This window comes from Bos javanicus, chromosome 20, assembly GCF_032452875.1.
Source record: "Bos javanicus breed banteng chromosome 20, ARS-OSU_banteng_1.0, whole genome shotgun sequence".
Lineage (NCBI taxonomy): Eukaryota > Metazoa > Chordata > Mammalia > Artiodactyla > Bovidae > Bos > Bos javanicus.
Window position 1 is genome coordinate 22213014 of NC_083887.1, and position 25147 is coordinate 22238160.

Consider the following 25147-nt stretch of genomic DNA (forward strand, 5'->3'; position numbering starts at 1 on the left):
ATGCAATATAATGATGTGATATTTATATGTATCGCCACCATACTATAGTTAACATCTGTCACCATATATAGAAAATTTTTTTCCTGTCATGAGAACTTTTAAGATGTACTCTTACTGACTTTGAAATGTGCAGTACAGTTTTATTAACCGTCATCTGCTTGCTGTACATTACATCCCCGTGACTTCTGTTTCTATGAGCTTGTGTTTTTGTTTTCAGTTCTTTTTTATTTTTGATTCCACATATAGGTTAGAATATACGCTACTTGTCTGTCTCTGTTTTATCTCACTTAATAATGCCTTTAGGGTTCATCCAGTTGTTGCAAATGGCAAAGTTTCATATTTCTCTTATGGTTGAGTAGTAGTCATTGTGTGTGTGTGTGTATTTACTGCATCTTCTTTATCCGTTCATCTATTGATGGGCACTTAGGTTGTTTCAATAATAATGCTGCAGTGAATGTGGTGCAGATAACTTTTTGAGATTATGATTTGGTTTCCTTTGGAAACAACCAGAAGTGGAATTGTTGGATCATATGGTAGTTCTAATTTTAATTTTTTTGAGGAACAGCCATACTGTTTTCCATAGTGACTGCATGGATTTACATTCTCACAAACAGTGCACAAGGGTTTGCCTTTCTCTACATCCTTCAGTTCAGTTCAGTTCAGTCTCAGTCGTGTCCGACTCTTTGCGTCCCCATGAATTGCAGCATGCCAGGCCTCCCTGTCCATCACCATCTCCCGGAGTTCACTCAGACTTACCAACACTTGTTTTCGGCTGTCTTTTTTATAATAGACATTCTGACAGATGCAAGGTGATAACTCATTGTGATTTTGATTTGTGCTTCCCTGATTACTTCGTGTTGTTAGCGTCTTTGCATGTACCTGTTAGCTATTTAGATATCTTCTTTGGAAAATTGTTCAGATCTTTAGCCCATTTTAAAAATCAGATTGTTTTGCTGCTTTGATTTGTATGAGTTGGAGAATTCCATGGACTATAGAGACCATGGGGTCACAAAGAGTGGGACATGACTGAGTGACTTTCACTTCACTTCATATATTTTTTTGGAGAATACCCCCCTTATCAGATTTGTGGTTTGCAGATCTTTTTTCCCACTCAGAAGCTTGCCTTTTCACTTTGCTGATGGTTTTCTTTGCTGTACAGAAGCTTTTTAGTTTGATGTAGTTGCACTTTTTTATTTTTGCTTTTGTTGCCTTTTCTTTTGATGTCAAATCCAAAAAATCATTGGTAAGAATGAACTTACTGCCTGTGTTTTCTTTGAGGAGTTTTATGATTTCGGGTCTTATACATTCAAGTCTTTAATCTATTTTGAGTTAATTTTTGTGTATACTGTAAATCGGTAGTCTAGTTTCATTCTTTTTCATGTGGCTGTCTAGTTTTCCCAAGATCGTTTATAGAAGATATATCCTTTCTCCCTTGTGTATTCTTCTCTCCTTTCTTGTGAATTTATTGTTGTAAATTTATTCATGTGCATGGCTTTATTTCTGGGCTCTCTGTTATGTTTTTTTGATCTGTGTGTCTATTTTTATGCCAGTGTCATTCTGTTTTAATTACTATAGCTTTGTAATATTTGATAACAGGCAGCATGCTGCATCCTGCTTTGCTCTTCTTCAATACTGCTTTGGTCATTTGGGATTTTTTGTGGTTCTATACAAGTTTAAGAATTGTTCTGTTTCTGTGAGAAATGCCTTTGGGAAGTTGATTGCATTGACAGGGATTGCACTGAATCTGTAGATTGCTTTGGGTGATATGGGCATTTTAACAATATTAAGACTTCTAATCCATGAGCATGAAATGTCTTTCCATCTATTTGTGTTTTCTTCAGTTTATTTCTTTAATGTCTTGTAGTTTTCACTGTCTAGGTCTTTTGCCTCCTTGGTTAAATTTATTCCTAATTTTTTTTTTTTTAGATGCATTTGTAAATGTGGTTGTTTTTTAATTTGTCTTTCTCCTTGTTCTTTATTAGTGTATAGAGATGCAACAGATTTTTGCATGTTGAAATTGTTCCCCACAAGTTTACTGAATTTATTAATTTAACAGTTTTTTGGTGGAGTCTTTAGAGTTTCTTATATTTTGTATATTCAGTTTCTTTTATTTATTAAAGATATATTTTGGAGTCTCCCCTTAGTTCGTAAAAGTATACTTCATTCTTCTGTCTGTTTCTAAGGTTTCACCTTCAAGTTTAATATTTACTGTAGTTTTCTGGTAGGTATAATTTATAGAGTGTAAAAAGTTCTCTTCTGTTTTTTATTTGTCAAGAATTTTTGTCTGAAGTTTTAAATGAATGGTGAATATCAAATACTTTTCTTTGCTATTTATTGAGATGATCACATAATTTTTCTCTGTTCTCCCATAAACGTAGTAAATTATAATATTGTTGTTGTTTAGTGAGTCAGTCGTGTCCAATTCTTTGCAATCCATGCACTGTAGCCCTCCATGGGATTTCCCAGGCAAGAATACTGGAGTGGGTTTACATTTCCTTCTCCAGGGATCTTTCCCACCCGGGGATCAAACTCAGATCTCCTGCATTACAGGCAGATTCTATACTGCTGGGCCACTGGGGAAGCCACACTGTCAAATGTTGCACCATCCTTGGATTCCGGAGATGACACTACTCAGTTGTGAATGACACTTTTGTCACACTCTGTCATTTAAAATATTTATTTATTTATTGGTTTATATATTTTTGGCTGTGCTGAGTCTTTATTGCGGCACGCAGGCTTTCTCTAGTTGGAGAGAGCAGGGGCTCCTCTTCCTTGTAGTAGGCAGGCTTCTCATTGCAGTGGCTTCTCTTGGGGCGCACAGGTTCCAGGCACTGGGCCTCAGAAGTTGCAGCACGTGGGCTCAGTAGTTCAGGCGCCCAGGTTCTAGAGGGCAGGCTCAGTAGTTCCGGTGCATGGGCTTAGTTGCTCCGCAGCATGTGGAATCTTTCCTAACCAGGAATCAGATGCACATTGGCAGGTGGATTCTTTTTTCAGTTTCATGGCTTGTTTGTAGTTTTATTTCAGATTTTGGTATTAGGCTTATGCTGACCTCCTGAAATGAGTTCAGAAGTGTTCCTTTCTCCTCTACTTTCTACAAAAAAAAAAAATAATAACTATCAGATTGGTGTTTCCTTTATTGAATGTTAATAGAATTCACCACTGAAACCATGGGCTTCTAGTTTTCTTTGATAACGAATTGAGTTTCTTTTGAAGATTGTAGGGCTATTCAGAATTTCTCTTTCATCTTAAGTTTGATAAGTTGTATTTTTCATGGAATTTGTTCATGTCATCTAAGTCATCAAATTTGGTAGTATAAAATTGTCCGTAAATATAATCTTACTGTCTTTTTAATGTCTATATGATCTGTAGTGATAAATTCATTCATAATTTTGGTGATTTGTGTTTTCTTTTTTCCTTCATCATTGTAACTGGAAGTTTATGGATCTTTTCAAAGAAATAGCTTCTGATTTTATTAATTTTCGCTGTTGTTTGTCTATTTTCTATTTTGTTCATTTTATTATTTTATATATCCTCCTCACTTTGCGTTTATTTTGCCCTTATTTTTCCAGCTTCTTGAGGTGGACCTTTGGCATCAGTGTTTTTAGACCTTTTTTCTTTTCTAATGTATGCATCTAAAGTTAAAAATTTCCTTCCAAGCATTATGTTAGCTGAGTCCTGGGAATTTTGATATATTGTATTTTCATTAGCATTCAGTATAAAATATTTTTTAAATTTCCCTTGTGATTTCTTTTTTGATTCATGATTTAGATGTGTTTTTAATTTCTAAATATTTGGGATTTCCCTAGATATGTTACTGTAATTGGTTTTTAATTTTTTTGTCATTAGAGAATAAGTATGTTTTCAGTTCTTTTAAATTTATTAACTTGTCTTATGTCCCAGAATATGCTCTCTTGGCGAATATACCAAATGCTGTTGAAAAGAGTATATGCTTTATAGCTTTTTGGTTTAAAATTCTATAAATATTAGGTCATAGTGGCTGCTATTGTCCTTTAGATCATCCGTGTCTTTAATGATTTACATAAAATTTTAAATACAGATAAATGAGAAACAACAGACTGCCAGACAATTTTCTAATATAAAATATATGATGATCAAAAGATTAGTATTGGCAGGCATGGAGATGTGCTGTTGTCCAAAACTGCCCTCTTCTCTCTGATTCTTTACCCCTGCTTCCTATTGTTTTCAGTCTCTTGAAATACTCTACCCAGTTAAAGATATGTGTGCTGTGTTTTTTCATTTAAAGCCCATTTATGCTGTTAATCACAAAAATGCCATGTAGGAAAGATAAAGTTTATTATCAATATCCTAAAAATCCACAAATAGTGCATGTGTCCCTAAATGGATTCTAACTTCCAGAATTAGTTCAGAATGAGATTTCAACAGATAATCCATTGAGCACCTGCTGCATCTGAAGCTCTAGTGTAGGAGACAGATACTAAACACATAAATAATATCAGACAGTGATGAGTGCCCTGGAGAAAATGAGGTAGAGTCCTGAGAAGAGAGTGGGTTGGAGGACTTCCTGTGTGTCGTCTGTTTCCTCCTGGGACTTCACTCTCTTTATAAAGGTCACTTGGGGGTGGGAACTGGTGTAGCAACATTGGATAGGGTAGTGGCATGTATGACTGAGACCTAAATGACAAGAAGATGCAAAACTTGGGAAGATCTGTGGGGAGAGTCTCTGGATAGGAAATGCAAAGGCAATGAGATGGGTAGGAGCTTGCTATGTTCAAGCAGGGAAAAGAGGGCCACGTGGCTGGAACATGATAGTAAAGGAGACGGGAAGGATGACGTCAGGGAAGAGGCCAAACCATGTGGGGCATTGCAGGTTCAGGGAAGGATTTGAGTTCTTAGTGCAGTGGGAAGTCTTTGGAGGGTTATGAGCAGAGAAGTAATAGGATTTGATTCTTGTTTTTAAAAGACCAGTTTGAGTATTTTATGGATAATAGGTGGGCTGTCACCATACATGGAAGGTTAATTAGAAGGCTAATATGAAGCCTCAGGTGAGAGATAATGATAGTTTAGACTAAGTGGTAGCTATGGAGATGTAGAGAGTGAATGGATTAGGACTATATTTTGGAGGAGCTGATGGGACTTGCTCATGAATGGATGTGGGAGGGTGAAGTTTTAAAATACCTGTGAGAAATGTCAAGTAACTGGTTGAATATCCACACCTGGAGCCATAATCAGAGATAAAATTAAGAGTCTTTAGCCAGAAGACTTGAAGAAGAGATGGCAAAGAATGTAGATAGAGCAGCAACCATGAGTTTTGCAAGATATAGGCCTGTGATGACTTGATCAAAAGCAGTTTTGGGAAGTTTGAGTGTGTTGAGAAAATGTGAGGTGAAGTAGGAAAAACAAATGTACACAACTCTTTCAGTGAGTTTATGAAAAGGGACGCCAGGAAATAGGGCCAAAGGTGAAGAGAACTTTTGTAAGATGAAAGATCCTATAGTGTCCTTGTGTGCTGATGAGAATGATCCAAGAGAACGAAAGAAATTGATAGAGATGTATGACTAATTTCCAGAATAAAGTTCTTGAGAAGGTGGGAGCTGATTCAGAGGGTAAGTAGAGAGGTCCTTTGACAGGAGCATGGACGCATCTTCATCTGAAGCAAGACAGAAGGCAGAGATTATGGGCTCAATGGAAGGTGTGTTAGGGGATTTGGTTGGAGAAAGTTGAGGGCTAAATTGTGATGGTTTCTAGTTTCTCATTGACCTATGAGGCAAGATCTTCACTGAGAATAGTTACAGTAGGGTAATATTGGAATTTTGAAATGAGAAGATAAGATTTAAAATAGCCCAGAATTAGAAAGCCAGTCTTACAGGGAAATGCAGGAGGGAATTACTGAACCATTTAAAATAAACCCACCAATGTTTTTCTGCTCTTGGACAAGAAAAGAGGGGTTCTCTTTCCACCTTCAGAGGGAGTTAAAATTACTCTGTTTGTAGTAAGTGATGAAAAGATTGAGTTTATGTTGACAAACTAGCAGATAGTCAAACCTTTTATGAATGCCTGGCAGTTTATCCACTTAATATTTTTTTATGGTCAGGATCAGTAAATAACTTAGAGCTTTGACTGTATCCAAGAAAGAACTGTTTTTCAAATTGTTGGAGGACAAGCTTATTTTGCATGAGTCCTTATTTCACAGTTCTTTGCTGGAAGAGAGTTGATGTTTAAAGTTGGTGGATATTCTGGAGCCTACTTGAATAGCTACATCATCTAATGTGGGTAACATAACTGGCAAATATTTATTCACTGATAACTGTGTGCCTATACATCCAATATTATGGTCTAGTTGGAAAAACATAATTATAAATATTAAATAATAGTTACCACAGAATTTGAGTATGAGTTACTGGAGTAAAGGAGTGCTTCAAAGAGAAGTAGATAGACGAGAGGTAGAAAGGAAGGGAAGGCATAAACCAGCAGTTCTCTAAGTCCTGCCTAGTGACACAGGGGTCTCTACGACCATTTTAGAGATCTGCAAGGTCAAAACTATATTCGTAATAGTACTCAGAGGTTAATGTCTTTATTCTCATTCTCCCACAAGGGTACAGTGGAGTTTTCTAGGGGTCACATGATACATGGTGAGACAGATTGAATGCAGAAGTAGGTATGAGTATCCAGCCATCTTTTATAAAGCCAGAAATAAAATAGATTTGCAAAAATATTAAAATACCATTCTTTTCACTATTTGGAGGAATTTAGCTATTTTTCGAAAAGATACGTTATACATATTATAATAGATTTTTTAATTGTTATTTTTAATGAATAAGTAAATAAAGTTTATCAGTTTTAATATGATACACTAAATATCAATAGATATAGCTCCTTGGGGATTCTCAGTAAAATTTAAAGGATAATGGGGTCTGAAGACAAAAATGATCAAGAATTGAGTGTTACAGCCACATATTATAATGCAAATTTTTAAAAGGAAAGTTGTGACAAGGCGTTTTATTAACTTCAGATATTGAAGTTAATGTCAGTTCTGTGAATGACAGTAGTATATTGCATATTGATAAAATTAGACACAAAGTATTTTGAAGTCATTTTGTGCTTTAGGATCTAAAATACTGTGTGAAATAATTATCATGAAAGTGGTTTTCCCAGGGCGAGGCCTATCCAGATGTGTTGACCCCTGCAACTTCCCCAAATGGGGAAAACTCAGCTGGATAATTTGTGGTAGTGAAGGACTGTGTTCATACTTTCCCTTGGAAAAAAGAAAGTAAAAGAAAAGAAAATACTGCATGAAAAGGAGAAAAAAAATGGTCTCTGTTAGTTTGTGAATTAGCAAAACTCACCTCTTTCTCCAGGCTTCCCAGGTGGCACTAGTGGTAAAGAACCCGTCTGCCAGTGTAGGTAGCCGTAAGAGAATCAGGTTTAAACCCTGAGTTGGGAAGATCCCCTGGAGAAGGGCATGGCAACCCACTCCATTATTCTTGCCCAGAAAATCCCATGGACAGAGGAACCTGGCAGAGTGCAGTCTATAGGGTCGCAGAGTTGGGTACAACTAAGCATGCTTGCACACAACTGAGCACGCACGCACAACCACCTCTTTCCCCAACCACTTTGCTGCCATCTAGTTTGAGAGCCATTGGCATGAGCAAAAGTGCAGAAGTGGGAATGAATATTGTGGGGTCTACTCAGAATAAAAATTTCCATTAGATGTAGTAGGAAATGAAATAGGCAGAGTAAGATCAGACCATGATGAAATCGTGAGATAGGCAGTAGGTAGTCATTGAAGGTTCTTAAGCAGAGCACTAGCATGTGGGACTAGTTTGAGAAGCTCAGAGGAACAGTGGTTGGCAGCTGGGTGAGAGTCTACCAAGAGCAGGTGGTCTTGAGAACAGGAAACCAGGAAAGAAGGCATCATGTGTCTTTTTAAAGCCTTTCTTTGGTTGTAACTGTTAACGCTTGTCTCAAGGGGATGGCAGAATAGTATTGTTCTCTGAGAAAATGGATAAACATTGAACTTAAGGTTTTGATTGGAAAAATGGAATTATCAGTGAATTGCCTTGAGTTTTTTCAGTTTTCTAAAAGGAGCAGTGAGATTTATTCTTGAGAAAAACGTGGTGTAAAGTTTGATTTTCAGTTATGTGTCAGTCAGAACACTGCTGAGATCATCCTTTCATTAAAGAAAACGTTTACTCTGGCGCCCTCTTCTGGATGTTGTGACAGTTCAGTTCAGTATAGTCGCTCAGTCGTGTCCGACTCTGCAATGTTGTGTGATTCCCTAAATAATTCTAAACGTGGTCAGTTAGTGAAGGCTGAATTGCCACTGAAATACAGAAATCCCGTTACAGGGGAAAAAAGGGAATAAAGGTAAAATGCAAAAATAAATGAAACCAAGTTGAAGAATATACAAACAAATATGTTCCCAATTTTTTATTTTTAAAATTTCTAACCTATAGAAAAGTGCAGGGAACAACCATATATCTTTTATGTAGGTTCATCAGTTGTTAACATTTTGTAATAATTCCTCTCTCTTTCTCCACACACACACACACACACACCATATGCCTGTGCACTCATGTCAGAATGACGTTTAAAGTGAACAGTAATTCACTATCATGAATATAGCTCCTATTTAAATTTTTCAGATTTCAAAAATACCTTTTATAGCTGTTTGTTCTTTTATTATTTGCTTTTAAAATTGGGTCAAAGTTAATCTAGTCTAATCTGTCCCTGTTTTTGTTTTTCATGACATGAAAATTTTATGGGTACCAAAATTGAATCAGCAATTTAAAAACTCCCAACATACAAAAGCCCGGGGCCAGATGGCTTCACTAGTGAATTCTACCAAAAATTTAGAGAAGAGTTAACACCTATCCTTCTGACACTATTCTAAAAAATTGTAGAGAAAGGAACATTTTTTTAACTCATTCTGTGAGGACACCATCTCCCCGATACCAAAACCAGACAAAATATCACAAAAAAGAAAATTACAGGCCAGTATTACTGATGACATAAATGCAGAAATCCTCAAAAAAAATCATTATCAAAGCAAATCCAACAGTACATTAAAAGGATCATACATCATGATCAAATGGGACTTATCCCAGGGATGCAAGGATTTTTCAGTATCCACAGGTCAGTCAGTGTGATATATCACATTAACAACTTGAGGAATAAAAATCATATGATCATCTCAATAGATGCAGAAAAAGTTTTTGATAAAATTCAGCATCCATTTATGATAAAAAAACACTCTCTAGAAAGTGGGCATAGAGGGAGCGTACGTCAACATAATAAAGGCCATATATGACACACCCACAAATAACATTATATTCAGTGGTGAAAACTGAAAGCAGTTCCTCCAAGATTAGGAACAAGACAAGAATGCCCACTCTTGCCACTTTGGTACCACCTGCAGCAGTCAGAGAGTGAAACGAAACATCAGCCCAAATTGGAAAAGAAGCAAAACTGTCTCTGTTTGCAGATGACATGATAGTCTTCGTAGAAAATCCTAAAGATGGTACTAGAAAAATACTAGAGCTCATATTGATGACTGTGGTAAAGCTGAAGGATACAAAATCAATATACAGAAATCTGTTGCTTTCCCACAGACTAACAATGAAATGTCAGAAAGGAAAACTAAGAAAACAATGTCATTTACCATTGCATCAAAAAGAAAATGCCTAGGGATGAAGCTACCTACAGATGTACAGGACCCATATTGGAAAACTATAGGACAGGGAGGAAAGAAGTTGAAGACAACACATGAAACATATGATGTGTCTACCATGTTCTTGGATTGGAAGAATTAATATTGTTCAAAGGACCATATTACCCAAGGCAATCTGTAGATTCAGTGCAATCCCTAGCAAAATACTAATGGCATTTTTCACAAAACTAGAACAAAGAGTTTAAAAATTTGTATGGAAACATAGAAGACCCCCAATAGCCAAAACGATCTTGAGAAAGAATAATTAAGCTGGAGGAATCACACTCACTGACTTCAGACTGTACCATAATTACTACAAAGGTATAGTAATGAATACTCTACTGGCACAAAAACAGGCAGGTAGATGAATGGAACAGAGTGGAGAGCCCAGAGGTAAACCCATGCCCTTACATTTAATCTACAACGAAGGAGGCAAGAGTATACAGTGGAGAAAAGACAGTCTCTTCAGTAAGTGTGCTGGGAAAACTGAGCAGCTAAAGAGAGAACGAAATAAAAGAACGAAATACCATTCTCTAACACCATGCTGCTAAGTCACTTCAGTCGTGTCCGACTCTGTGCGACCTCACAGACGGCAGCCCATCAGGCTCCCCCGTCCCTGGGATTCTCCAGGCAAGAACACTGGAGTGGGTAGCCATTTCCTTCTCCAATGCATGAAAGTGAAAAATGAAAGTGAAGTTGCTCAGTCGTGTCCGACTCTTAGCGACCCCATGGACTGCAGCCCACCAGGCTCCTCCGTCCATTGGATTCTCCAGGCAAGAGTACCGGAGTGGGTCGCTATTGCCCTCTCCGTAATCAAAAGTAAACCCCAGATGGACTGAGAACCTAAATGTAAGAACATTTCCTAAAGGGAAAAACAGGCAGAACACTCAAACGTAAATCATAGTATCATCTTTTCGGATCCATCTCTAGAGTAATGGAATTAAAAACAAAAGTAAACGATTGGGACCTAATTAAACTTAAAAGGTTTTGCACAGCAAAGGGAAACCATACACAAAATGAAAAGACAGCCTACAGGATGGGGGAAAATATTTGCAAACAATGTGACCGACAAGGAATTAATTTCCAAAAATAAATAAACAGCTCATACAGCTTAATACGGAAAAACAAAACAAAAAACAGCTCAATCAAAACATAGGCAGAAGACATAAATAAGCATTTCTCCAAAGAATACATATAGATAGCCAACAGGCACATGTAAAGATACTCAATATTACTAATTATTAGGAAAATGCAAATCAAAACTATGATGAAGTATCACCTCACACCAGTCAGATTGAGCATAATCAAAAAGTCTACAAGTAATAAATGCTAGAGAGGATGCAGAGATAAAGGAACCCCCCTACCCTGTTGTTGGGAAATGTATCAATAAATTGCTTCAGTCAGAATGGAGAACAGGCACTTTTCAAACTGCTGCATTTATACTGGTCTCCAGGGCGAGTGAGTCTGCATGTGAGCCCTTTAAGAGAGATATCTCAGTTCTCTACAGCCCTTTGGTCCAGGGTCCAAGCCAGAACCTTCTGGGGGTTCATCTCTTCCACTGCAGGTCCCAAGGCTTGCGGGACCCGGTGAGGGGCATGAACCCCTCCCTCCTCAGGGAGAAGCTCTGCATGGTTGACATCCCTCCGGACCGTGGATCACTGCTCCGCGGTGGGGTTTTAGTAAGCCCACTCCTTGCCTCTCCTGCTTGTCCCAGGGTGGCCCTTTTATCATTTATCGTGAAGGTGCTGGTCAGTGAGTTTTCAGGTCTTTTCTAGAGGAAAGTGTTCTGAATGTTGATTTGGTGTGGGAGGTGAGTTCCAGATCTTCCCACACTGCCATCTGGGACCACCCCTGGCCTTTATGTTTCTGTTTTCTCCTTATCTTACTTATCTGTGGTGTCAGGGTAATGCTGGGCTCATAAAATGAGCTTGGGAGGTTCCCTCCTCCTCAGTTTTTTAGAAGAGTTTGAAAAGGATTGGCATTAATTCCTTTAATGTTTGATAGAACTCCCCAGTGAGACCATCTGGGCCCAGGCTTTTCTTTGTTGAGGGGCTTTGGGGTACAATTCAGTCTCCTTGTTATTGGTCTGTTCAGATTTTCCGTTCCTTCATCACTCAGTGTTGGTAGGGATATTATCTTCTATTGATGTTGACATCACTCTCCCCTCATACTTTCTTTTTTGTAAATATTTACTTATTTATCTGGCTGTGCCAGGCCTTGGTTATGGCGTGGGCTCTTTCATCTTCTGTGTGGCTTGTGGGATCCTTCAGTTGCGGCATGCAGGATTTTTTTTTTTTTTCCTTAGTTGCGGCATGCGGGATCTAGTTCCCTGACCAGGGAGCTCGGAGTCTTATCCACTGGGACCACCAGGGAAGTCCCTCCCCCTCATACCTTCTTATCTAGATACTGCAGTTGTCTTCTGACTTTCTCTGCCTCTTCTTCAGCCAGCCCCATTTGATTCTTTCTTCAAGATACTGCTAGAATGATCTTCAAAGAAATACATACATGGCCATGCTACTCCCTACCAAAGGTTTCCAGTATTTCCCCATTCCTTATTATTTCCCTTCCTTTTCTCTCCCTTTCATCCTAGTTATAGCCCTCATCCTCTGAGTATGTCTGCGTAGATGTTGGGAGAGCTCATTAAGCAAATTGATTTTAATGGAAAAATAACAGTCATCTCAAAAATAAACTCTACTACGAATTTCAGCATTGTGGGAAAAAGAACTCTGGGACATGACTCTTGCGTCATCGGTTTAGCCTCACTGTATTTCAACGAGGCAAAGCTGAAGTGAGGGCTGTGGGGTAGGGGTCATAGTGACTCCAGGTTGATGCAGAGTGGTGAGGTTGGCTTCAGTTGTGGGTAAAGTTCCTCTATCACGCGGGCTTTGCTGCGCCACTGGGATGGCACATTTGAATGCTGCATGTGCATAGTGGGCTTGTCTGGTAGCCCAGGTGATAAACAATCTGCTTGCAATGCGGGAAGCCTGGGTTTGGCCCCTGGGTCGGGAAAATCCGCTGGAGAAGGGAATGGCAGTTATCTTGCCTGGAGAATTCCATGGACAGAGAAGCCTGGTGGGCTACAGTCCATGGGGTTGCAAAGAGCTGGACATGACTGAGCGACTCACACTTTAATTTTCATGTATAGTTTGCTACATGGTAATTAGGCTTTAGTGGTAAGCATTTCACACTAGTGCTTAAAATCAGACATAATTTTCTCCTCATAGGTTAGTTCTCTAGCATTTATAATCAGCATCTCCACTTTTCCCTTATGTCATGTATCTCAGAAGACAAAAGTCCTGGATTCAGTTTCCCAAAGCTGAGATTTAACTCTCATTTTCTACTTCTTTTTTTATTTTACAAGCCTGGACCCAGCTCAGAAGTCAAAAGCAGCTAGTCACAGGCCAGATAAAACATGTGAATTTTGTTTAGCCTACAGTTCCTTATAAAAATGTAAAATTAGCTTCCAGTGTGTAGACATTAAGAAATTGCATGTAACATCTAGATCTCTCCAGCTTCTTTTGAAAATTTACAGGTTTTGGCAATAGTGGGCTTTTTTTCTTCAGTTCCAACATGCTAACCATTGGCCCTCTTGGACATGAATTTGGCCTGAACTCACAGGTCAGCCAAAAGCTCTGTTAAGGATATTCTAGCCCCACAGTATTCTAGCTGATCCCAAGGCTAAAGCATTTGAGTCTGTGACTCTTGGGTCACTTCATTCACAAAACACATATCGTGCATCCATTGTGCCTAGCACTGTACTGAGCCATTTATATAGGCTCTCTTCAAAACTGTTGGTTTCATCTTATAGATGCAGAAATGGAGGTTCAGAAAGTCAAACAGGAATTACACTACTGGGAAGTGGCAGAGCCAGATTTGACCCAGGTGATGCTTCAGGCTCTGTGCTTACCGTGTCCATCATCATCACCTACTTTAAAAGGCCCATCCTTTCCTTGCTTGCGGCAATTCAACATGTGACTTTTGCTTATAGCAAAATTTTAAAAATGACAAACCTATAAATTGTCACAACATGGAAATACGGCAGTTTACATACATTTCTGTTTGTCACTGTGTTCTCCATTGATTGCAGTACTTCATACATTCTATAACAAGAGTTACTACTATGTCAGTTCACAATTGCATTCTTTGGCATTTCCATATGGGCATGATACCCCAACATTTTTCTAGATTCCATGTAACCTGCAGATTTGACCATTTTTAAAAACTGTTAATATCATTTAAATAGAACGAAGGAACAACAGAATTATTAATTCCTCTGAAACAGAAAGCTTTACTCAAAGTTAGTATTTTTCTGAAATGACTGAAGTCTGCCCTTTAGGAACAATATTCAGAGCCTATTTAAAAGGTGTACATTTAAAACCAAGCTATTACAGAAAGTTTAAAACAAATGTAGACACAGGATGGCTTCTGAACTCAGTTTTTCAGTGACATTACCTATCTTGCAGGGTGATCATGTGAAAAACGACTACTGAGCAGAAATACAAAGGATGAAAGTAGAAAACAACAACACACAATAAAAACAAGATACAATGGAAGACTAAAACCCTGGGGTCAGCCAAATGAGTTCCCTGGTACACCTTGAATTGCAGAATGATTGAAATTGCCTTATCTCCTCACTTGTGAAACAGAACATAATCACTGTGTTGCAAAGTGTCCCTGATAAATAGTAGCTGGTGAATAAATCTTCTCATTCCCAACAATTTTAACATAGGAGGATGGTTTTTATGTTTTTCTGTATCATGATCGAGTCCTATGAACAGGATCAATTAAGTTTATCTGTTGCTGTCTGGAGACAGTAATAGTGTTTATATGCAAGTTTATGACATGTAAAACCACATAAGGAAGGTTTTTTTAAAAAGATGTAATTTTCAGTTAATTTTTTTAAGAAAAATTTGTTAAAACACTTTTTGTCAAAAAAGCATTTGATGTTGATAGTGGGGGAGGCTATGCAATATGTAGGATCAGGAAGTATATGGGTAATTCATGAATCTCCTGCTTAATTTTGTTGTGAACCTAAAACTACCCTGAAAAAGTATACAGCTTACCTTGCCTTTAGGTTAGTTTCCTTACGGGTTACATAGGTGGGTGGAGAACTTGGTCAGTCAATTTGTTGTTGCTTAGTTGCTGTGTTATGTCTGACTCTGTGACCCCATAGACTGCAGCAGGCCAGGCTTCCCTGTCTTTGACTGTCTGCTGGAGTTTGCTCATATTCATATCCATTGAATCTGTGATGTTATCTAACCATAGCATAAGTCAATATGTTGAGGCAAATGGAAGCCAGGTTTCTTACTGTCCAGAAAAGGAGTTACAGATGTGGAAAGAGGGAAGTCTCGAATGAATCTGGGTAGTGGTAGACTGAAATTGAAAACTGGTATGAACTTATGGTTTTTGTGTATGTGTGTGTGTATTTTGCATATGTATGCATAAAACTATATAATCTAGCTTTGTCTACCAAGAGGGCGTGGGAGCAGTGACACCCCAGAGCAATGAGCATATCTAGCACCGTTTTTTATCGGTGGAGTCAGGGCTCTGGAAAAATGCTGATCCCAAGGCTGAAGCAAACACACAAGATGGGTCTGAAAGTATAGAAGTGGTCAGAGAATAATGGGTGGCTTGTCAGTCCAGAGAGAAGCTAAGCTCTGAGAGGCTCCCAATAGCTAAATGTGACAATTTGAGTAAATCTGTGATGACAATAATGACTTCTGTCTCACTGAATAGGAATCCACAAACCCGTTTTGATATGTGAGTAATAAAGAAGAGGTCTTTCTTATAGCAAAATGCCCATTAATAAATATATGGGGCTTCCCTGGTGGCTCAGCCAGTAAAGAATCTGCCTGCAAAGCAGGAGACCTGGGATCAGTCCCTGGGTTGGGAAGATCCCCTGGAGAAGGGATAGGCTATTACCCACTCCAGTATTCTTGCCTGGGAAATCCTATGGACAGAGGAGCTTGGTGGGCTACAGTCCATAAGGTCATAAGAGTTGGACACAACATACACACACACACACACACACACACACACACACACACACAATACAGGTGTGCAGGAACCAGAAAATCAGTGTTTGGCAACCAACCAAAGTAATAATTCAGATAAGACAGCTAAGAGCAAAGAGCTAAAGTTGGATAAATAGCAATGTATTTATTTAGTCTCAAAGTATCACCTCTACAAAATAATATAAAGGTAGATATTAATTATAAAGGGCAAGAGTACTGTGGTGAAGCCTATCAGATCATCCAGTTTACATCAACAGCAAGGAGACAAACTGACCTTGTATGCCTCCTGATATGAGACACTGAAAAGAACACGGCCTGCATCACCTCTGAGATATTCCTGTCACAGATACTCACTCTGAACTGAAGCATGCGGAAGCACTGAATGGAAACTGAACGACTTTTACAAAACAATAAATTAAGGTGTGAAGGTCAAGGAAGAAGGAATAGTTCTGGATTGACTGCGACTCAAGAAGCATAACTAAGAACAAAGCTGATCTTGGTTCGGATCCTTTTGTTATAAAGGATATAACTAGACCGCTGCAAAACCTGAGTGCCTGGGGCTTTTGAGAGTGAATGGTATATGTGAGTGCTTTGTGGTATTCTTAGGACTCTTTTTTAAGAATGGATTATTCCAAAATAAATAAAAGTAACAACCTTTGTTCAAAAACTTTTATTTACTATAAAGACAAAACACCAAAATAGGTACAAATACTATAAAATTGGTTCAATGGGGTAAAAATTTTAATTAAAATATCTTTGATATATTTAAAATAACAAAGAATACATTTAAGCCAAATTTTCTTAACCCAGAGATTCTTTTTTTGTAACATTTGCTTACACAGTAAGGTGCTAATAGAAGTTAGCCCTTAAGCCCTGGAAGTCTTAGGAATCATAGTCATACAGCAAATATAATTTCATTGTGAAAGTGAACTTTGGTAGAAGAAAAATCTATAGGACACCTGAGGTAGTAGAAACTGGGATAAACAGCAGTAGACGTTATTTACAACTTGAGTACCAAATAACATTAAGAACACAAAAATAATTACACATGACAATTTTCAGTCCAGCTTTGATCCAAAGAAAATAAGAATATTACATCACATTTGCATTGAAAACAAAACAAAAAAACAAAACACCACAATTACCAGCAAGCTGAGGGAACTGCAAACAAACTCAAACAATGGATTTTGACATCTAGAGGCAGTTTGAGTTTGAAATGTGGTGGGCATGGTGGTCTACAAAGTAATACTGATTAGCTGAGGTTCCTCAGTTTATACAGTTTACATCTCTGTCAGACACAGTATTAATCTGACCAATGATCTTCCAGTACATAAAATGGCAAGAGTGCATCCTTTAAAGCTTGCACATGAGAGACTTGGAAACAATCTTATTAGAACTGTGAAAATTCTAAAGTAGTCAAAAAAAAAAAAAAAAAGGAAACACAACACATTTAGAGCTACCAAACTTCACATTTCAGTACTATTTTTAACTCTTCAAATATTGCCAATCTTCCAACCAAAGGAATGTAAAATTTCACTAAGAAACACATTCATTTATATAAAAAAAAACTGCCCTGTAAACTTATCTTGTAACGTATTTTACTTCCAATTTGTGTTGTACATTTAAAATGTACTCTCTATATAGCTTATTTAGTTTATCCTGAGTCTTTGAGAATAACCAATTCTATTTAACTCTGCAACAATTCAACTGGCTTCTGAAGAGTTAAAACTTAACATCTCAAAAAGTTGTATTAAATACTTAAATCAGTACTTGATTTAAAAAACTCACAGAAAAAGGGTAAAGGAGCTGCCATTTTCCTTCAGGATTCCATGCATCTGAATTCAGTTCAGATAAAAACCATTAGAGAACTGTGCAAAATCCAACGAATTAGTGTGTAAATGAAATTTCAAAGTCACTTTTCTTTCTGAAAATATTTTCCAAGTTTGAAGCAAATTTATTGTTTGGAAACACCTGTTTGTAGTTGCATAATTAAATTAATTTTTCTTTAGGTATCTCAGCCAGGCCTACTGTAAAGAGATGATACATGGTGGAAGGAAAATAGCAGTTAACATTATCAGTGGTGATGATGAATGACGGATTATTACATACAGAGTAAGACCTAAATGGTGTGAAGTTTCCTACTAAAGAAACATAATTATAAAATTCAAATACATTTCAAGGTCATCTTGATCTTGGTTGTGAGCTGCATCACAGAGAACATTTGATTTTCACTTAATTTATATTTAACCTGCATGAGAAGAGCAGTGACTGACTCAATGAAGGTAGTATTTTATCATATTCCAATTTTAAAAACAAAGTTTTAAAATCTGTATTTTAAAAAACTCTTGCAACAGCAAGATATTTAATAAACTCTAGTTCACATCTAGTTCTACTTTTTTTGTGTGTGGTTTGAAAAGGTCACCTTTCCCTGAATATTAAACAAAAATGAAGGTGAAATGAAAGTATAGAACCGTAATTTCCAAAAACGAAATGAATGGGCCAACAGTAAAATGCACAATGAACCACAACTGCCCAGGCATTAAAAAAAAAAAGTCAATTGTGGGTCATAAAGAAGTTGTCAACTTTTCAAAAATATATTTATTTACTGCTACTTATAGCATATTCTGACCTAAAAGAGGCAGATACTGACTGTTTGCAGTGACCAAAAAAAAAGAACAGAACTGCAGAACCCCCTGCTTGTGATCACGATATGAAATGGAAGAATAATTGAAACATTAAAACAGATCCTGAGCCCCTCAGCTGCTAATATTGCTGAAAAAGTGCTCCAAAAAATTATGCTCTGTTAATTAGTCATGCAGACTTCACTGCTTTCCTGTTTACTAAGGGCCAGTTCTTTGAAAGGCACGGTTTACAGTTTCTGCACAAATTGTGGACTTTTGCATACTAAGCTTAGGTACAGATCATGATTTGTCAATCACATACTTAGGTAAGGGTTCCCCACTGATCTTGTTCATAGCTGTTCAGTGGCATGAAGGCCAGCAGATCATCAACGTGGTTCCCCACAAAAGTTCTTTTCTCTTGTTGAGCATCCTGTCTCTGTAACAGTTTATTTGTATAATTGGCTACCACGTAGTACGGAAGACTGGATGCTTCAGTAGCTCTCTCGATGGAGGTCTGTCCTGAGGTTGAAGTTCTAAACAACGAAGAGCCACATCTCGTAAACCAGGAGACAAATGTGAAGGAATTGATGGAGCAGTAGTTGCACTGGCAATCTGTAAGAGAAAACACTACAGTGTTAAAGCGCTCCAGAACTAGAGCTTGTGATACACAAGTACTCGTGCATATATTTCAATACCTGTGCCTCCTATACAGAAGAATTAAAACAGAAGTGGGTGGACTTTTTCCTAACAAGGTGTCTATGGTAAAACTCCTGAATCTGACCAAATACTTCCTGGTGAGATGGGAGTTGCAGTCCTCTTTACGGTCTCAAAGGAACAAGGCCAAGGTGCATCAAAAGGATTAGGCAGGTATTCACTCAAATCAATTCTGCTTTCCTCATATTCTCCAAAATGGTTGTCCTCTTTGCTTCATTGCACTTTTCCTGTGTTTTTTTGTTTGTTTGTTTTAGCACAGAGAGCTATTCAGAGTAAGACTAAACCTAGCCAGTCAATTGACTACATCAGAAACACAACTGCACTGATTTTTTCTCCCCAGGGGACTGAGGAAATTTTTCAAGAATGGGGAGACCTGGAGGAGGTTACAGCAGGTGAGAGGTGCTGGCAGTCAGCTCAGAGGACTCACACTAGCCACTCAGCAAGAGAGGTGATTGTGGCTTAAGTGCTTTACTCAGGCCCAGAAGCAATTCTGTTTATCCTCATAAGGTGACAGGAATAATTCATGAAGTAGGTGTTATTATTACACCCATTTTATAAACAAGAAAACAGGGCAGACAGAATAATTTTCCTACTCACACGGCTATTAAAGGATGGAACCAGGTCTGTACGACTCCAAAATCCAAGCTTTTAAACAAGCACAGGTCTAACTCAAACACTAAAAACTCAATCATTACATTACTCTCTGGTGGAAACGGACAAAGTTCATTTGAGAGTTGTCAGAAGGGTAGAACAGCCTTGGCCTCTGCCTCAGGTATGAACTTTTTAAATACAGTAAATAATACAAATTTGTGACAGTACAATACATAAAGAGCTTCCGGTATTTTCATTTAAAAGTTTGGTGTGTGTGTGTGTGTGTGTGTGTGTGTGTAGGTACATATTTCACCCAGGGGCAGTGATTCAGTATCTGCTAATTCAGTGTTCACAGTGACTTTATAATGCATGAGAACTGACTGTGATGCTGCCAACATTCTCTGCAGCATATCAACTCCTAGATACACATATACTTATTTCTAGTAAGATATGCTTTCATGTTAGATTGATAGTGAAGAAGAATCCATGAAAATTTGCCTGTTGCCAACTTTAGCAGAAGTCATTTTTATCTCATGATTACCTTAAATATCAAAGCAAGATGATTGGAGTGTTTTTCTGCATTCCAAGGTGGTTTAGCACAAGCCATTTCTATAATAGCACAGCCAACGCTCCATACATCACAGCTCCTACCATACTGCTGACCTCTTAGGACCTAAAATAAAGCAGAGTTAACTTGGAAATATGACTCACTAGAAAAAGAGAAAGCCATTCTTTATTTATGGGTTCTGGTTTTTCTACTTCAGAGAAAAACAGGGGTACAAAGAGCAATTCCATAGACTATCTGTGATTTTATTAATAAGCTTAATTAATTTCCCATGTGGCACAAATACGTTTTGGAGAACTGTGAGCTTCTAAAGCAGAGTCATATCAGAATTTCAAAGCCACCTCAGTACACTTAGTAAACTCAAGGGGACAACTAGTGATCACTGTGTATGAACATGAAGAGCTCTGAACACAACGGAAGAGACCAGGTTCAGAACACAGTTATTTTGTATGTACTTTAGGTTTGCCAGGAAAAAAGTGCTATAAATTACCCAATAATTCTTTTTTAGAAATAGGCATTAATAGATTTGCCTAGGAGAAGGCAATGGCAACCCACTCCAGTACTCTTGGCGGGAAAAACCCATGGACGGAGGAGCCTGGTAGGCTGCGGTCCATGGGGGCACTAAGAGTCGGACACAACTGAGCGACTTCACTTTCACTTTTCACTTTCATGCATTGAGGAAGGAAATGGCAACCCACTCCAGTGTCCTTGCCTGGAGAATCCCAGGGACAGGGGAACCTCGTGGGCTGCCGTCTGTGGGGTCGCACAGAGTTGGACATGACTGAAGCGACTTAGCAGCAGAAGCAGCAGCAGATTTGCCTAAAGGCTATGGAAAGGCAGGTATTAAGGGCCTGAAGATCAAGGATATCATCAAAACCTTAGTTTTAGGGCTGTGGACTTCCAGTTAGTAAGCACATACAGGATAACACTGCAAAATTATTTAGTGTAACACTGCCACACAGAGCTCCAAAATATTTTCTTTCATCACACTCAGAGTTGCTTCTCACCTCAGGTGCCATAAATGCAATTGTCCCCAGTAACTGTCCCTGAAACTCTCCTGCACCGGTTCCTTTTGAGGCCAGCCTGGCTGCAGCTCCAAAGTCAGCAATTCTCAGTCTCTGACCTGTGCTGTCAATGAGCAAATTGGCACCTGCCAACAGAAACAGCAAATAACCTTCTATGTTAAAAACAACAGATTAAAAACTCAGTAAAATGCTACTAATGAAATAGGACAATGACAAAAGAAAGACCCCATGTCAGAGAAATCTACTCTCCTTCCCAGTTCACTTCATTAGTAAAGGTATATAGTTCTCCGCAATGTAAAATAAATAAAATCCAAAGCCTCAGAGGGAAAATGGGGTAAAACATCAAGGCATTAGGAATAAAAGCAGAGATTTTGTGAAACTTTAGTGTTAAGCCTTTAATATAATGATTCCTAGCAAAATCTTTCCTCAGAGTTCAATTTTTAGTGTAGTTTACACTTTTAAGACAAAGTTCTGTTTAAACATACTGACCCAGATAGACCAATTCAGACTTTATACTGTAATTTCATAATTATAGCTTAATAAAAAATTAATGTTATAGAAAGGCATTCATGTCAGAAAGCCAAGTTGCTTTTTTTATCTGGCCATGCCACCCAGCTTACGAGATCTCGGTTCCCCATCTACAGATCGAACCCAGGCCTCGGCAGTGAAAGCGTGAAGTTCTAACCACTGTACCACCAGGGAATTCCCCAAAGTTGATTTTAATAAACCAAACTGCAACAGATTTGAGAGGTGCTTTCTTAAAAGAAGTTTATAATATCCCAGTTATTTTAAATAAAACCAAGAACAGAAACCTTTGGGGAAGCAGTACATCATGAGACCAAGATGGGGGAATCAGAGACCTGTATTTTGTACTCGGTTTGCCACCAATTAGCCGTAAGACTGTGTAAAAGTCACAGCTTAAGGAAGGCAGGATATATTATCCTAAAAGTTCTTTTCACTTCTGGTAATTCTAATGATTTACTTAGGAGAAATTTGAGTACTCAGGAGAGATTTGGAGGAAAAAATCCCATAGTGGAGCTCAAGTTAGAAACTATCAACAAAGCTCCAAGTTTTAAAATGACATTTGTTTTCTGCTTATTGGTAATAAGCAGATAGTAATGAAAAGAATTCTTACCTTTGACATCTCTGTGAATGATCTGGTTTTCATGGAGATATGAAAGGCCACGAAGTAATTGCTCAGTATAGTTAATAACTACCGACTCCTTGAAGGCTCCATATTTACTGAGCAAATGAGCCACAGATCCCCCTAAACACGTAATAATAATCATAATTTTAAGCCAAAGTTAAATGGTTTATTATATACTTTGATTATATAAGCTTGCAGTGCATGAGCTCACATTTGAAATATTTATCATCTGCATCAGAAGTGAAACTGATTTAAAAACTAACACATTCCAGTAATCTTAAAGTCTGGCAATTAGGAGACATTTTCATGGAACCCGCATGAACTGGTTTTCTGGAAAGTCAAGATTTCAGAAACCTTTAAAAGTTAACAATTTTAGATGGAACTATTTCTCATATGTACAATTCACCTCTTTTTGACCAAGATACACAAAATGCCTTTCTTATATACTTAAGTAAACAGTGAAATACTTAAGTAAAAAGAATGGGAGGAGCCAGAAGAACCCAGAATTAGGCTTCCTATCTCACTCAGTAAGCCTCTTCTAGAAGTATTTATAGTCAACACATATACAACACATCAACCACCTACAACCAACATCAGAGAATATAGTAAATAACTGATTTGTAAATAGAAATATCCTCTTCAAACACAAAAGATCTAAGAAGTTAAACCAAGCACTTTTGTATTCATTACACCCCAAGTCATTTATTTTACTGTATATATTTTACTGTATTATGCTGTGTAATACAGAATAAAACTCTGCTTGTTAAAGCAGATGACAAGGTTCAACTTTATGCTTCAGTGCTAGTATACGTGTAAGTTTTAAAAGCTGTATCTTCATTTCATTTTTATAGTTATGTTAAAATATCTCATGCTGCTGCTACTGCTGCTAAGTCGCTTCAGTCGTGTCCGACTCTGTGCGACCCCATAGACGGCAGCCCACCAGGCCCCGCCGTCCCTGGGATTCTCCAGGCAAGAACACTGGAGTGGGTTGCCATTTAAATCTATCCAATTAAAGATGGCCAACTGGACATATATGGATCTTATCACAGAAGGTTTGAATAATTATTCCTATAAAACAATGGCACACAATCATTTTAAAAGACACACTGTAAAAGTTTAAAAGATAATATTTTATTTATATTTAAATGAACAAAATATTTACACAGTTTATACAACTGTACTGTTAGAGCAATTTGCTTTTAGAAACCTATTTAATAAAATAAGTGTTCATTAAACTTTTTCCTAAATTTAGTATCAAGCAAAAGTTAAATCTATGTATTCTTTTCTATTTAAAACATGGACATACCTGCCATCCATTCAATGAAGAGATTATAATTGCTCTTCTCGCATGTGGCTCCCAACATCCTAATGATGTTTGGATGATTCAGATGGCTCATCATTCTTATCTCTTCTCTTAATGCTTCTACTACTTCTTCTTGCTCAGAAGATGTATTTCTGACATATGTCACCTGTTTCAATAAACATTTATATAAAGTTCTGAATCCTGATGAGTTTTTATTTATAATTTTCATTAACAATCTGATATAAAATGGACAAACCCAAATTAGCTTATATATCAATAGGAGATTGCATTTATTATGCTCATGGATGCAATGTATATACTTGTTTTAAAAAAACCAAGTCAAAGTCGTCTTAGATAATAAGACTATCTTGCCGCTGCTGCTAAGTCGCTTCAGTCGTGTCCGACTCTGTGCGACCCCAAAGACAACAGCCCCCCAGGCTCCCCCATCCCTGGGATTCTCCAGGCAAGAACAATGGAGTGAGTTGCCATTTCCTTCTCCAATGCATGAAAGTGAAAATTCGCTCAGTCGTGTCTGACTTGTAGTGACCCCATGGACTGCAGCCTACCAGGCTCCTCGGTCCGTGGGATTTTCCAGGCAAGAGTACTGGAGTGGGGTGCCATTGCCTTCTCCAAAGACTCTATCTTAAGCAGCAGTAAACTATCAGGAGATTTGATAAAAGGCTGGGGCACAGCCACTCTTTAAAAACTGTCAGAAGACAGACTAAAAAATGAGAAAAGACCAATCATAAGAACCAACATGACTTGAAAATGAAAACTTGACTGTTATCATATATTGATAAGCATGCTCATTATAAAGAGTAAACCATAGAAATCCCAAGGTGACACTGCACCAGTAACTTGGCTGAAGGGAGTATAAAACCATACCTCTAATAAATATAAAAAAGCACAATAAGAAACACAACCTTTGTAAGGCCCATCTGGATACCACATCTTATGGTAATCATGCTTCAACTTTCAAATAGACTCATGATGCTTTTGGTGCCCTGGCAACATCTAATTTTGAAATTCAGGTTTCTGAAAACTTAAAGAACTAAAATATATACACACGGGGATATACCCTTTGTTTTTTTACTTTACTCATTTTTATAATTTTAATCATTTATAAGCTCACTAGACATTTACCTGTTTAACAGCCATTAAAGTTCCAGTTCCCACATCTTGAGCCTGATAACAAGAAGAGAAGGCACCAAGGCCTATCTGCTGACCTTTCAGCCATTCACTGTCTTCTCTATAAGGCTGTTTTGCTTTGGTATGTCCTGGTAGAGTCTCTGGTGTCTACATAATAAATGAAAGCAATCTTTTTACTGTTAAGAGTATGAGTTTGTGAAATTAGCCTAGCAAAATATTACTCTTGTTTAGTCTGGCTTCCCAAATCACCTATAAACTTGACCTCTGAAAGGACAGTGTTGGTAACCAATGTCAAATGCATAAGTGATTCACCATTGTAGAATCAACCAG

General features: G+C 37.8%; 1 protein-coding gene across 3 annotated transcripts in view; it reads right to left on the reverse strand.

Moving 5' to 3' along the window:
* Positions 1–16357: 16357 nt before the first annotated feature.
* Positions 16358–25147, reverse strand: part of MAP3K1 (mitogen-activated protein kinase kinase kinase 1) — a 77223-nt gene continuing 68433 nt past the window's right edge. For all 3 annotated transcript variants that reach the window (XM_061393483.1, XM_061393484.1, XM_061393485.1), the window contains exons 15-20: positions 24812–24964; positions 23672–23834; positions 22354–22485; positions 21201–21343; positions 20170–20301; positions 16358–18935 (exon numbers count right to left, since the gene is read on the reverse strand). In XM_061393483.1, the coding sequence (XP_061249467.1) occupies positions 18786–18935; positions 20170–20301; positions 21201–21343; positions 22354–22485; positions 23672–23834; positions 24812–24964 (873 nt within the window). In that variant the 3' untranslated portion in view covers positions 16358–18785. The remainder of the gene's footprint in view (positions 18936–20169; positions 20302–21200; positions 21344–22353; positions 22486–23671; positions 23835–24811; positions 24965–25147) is intronic.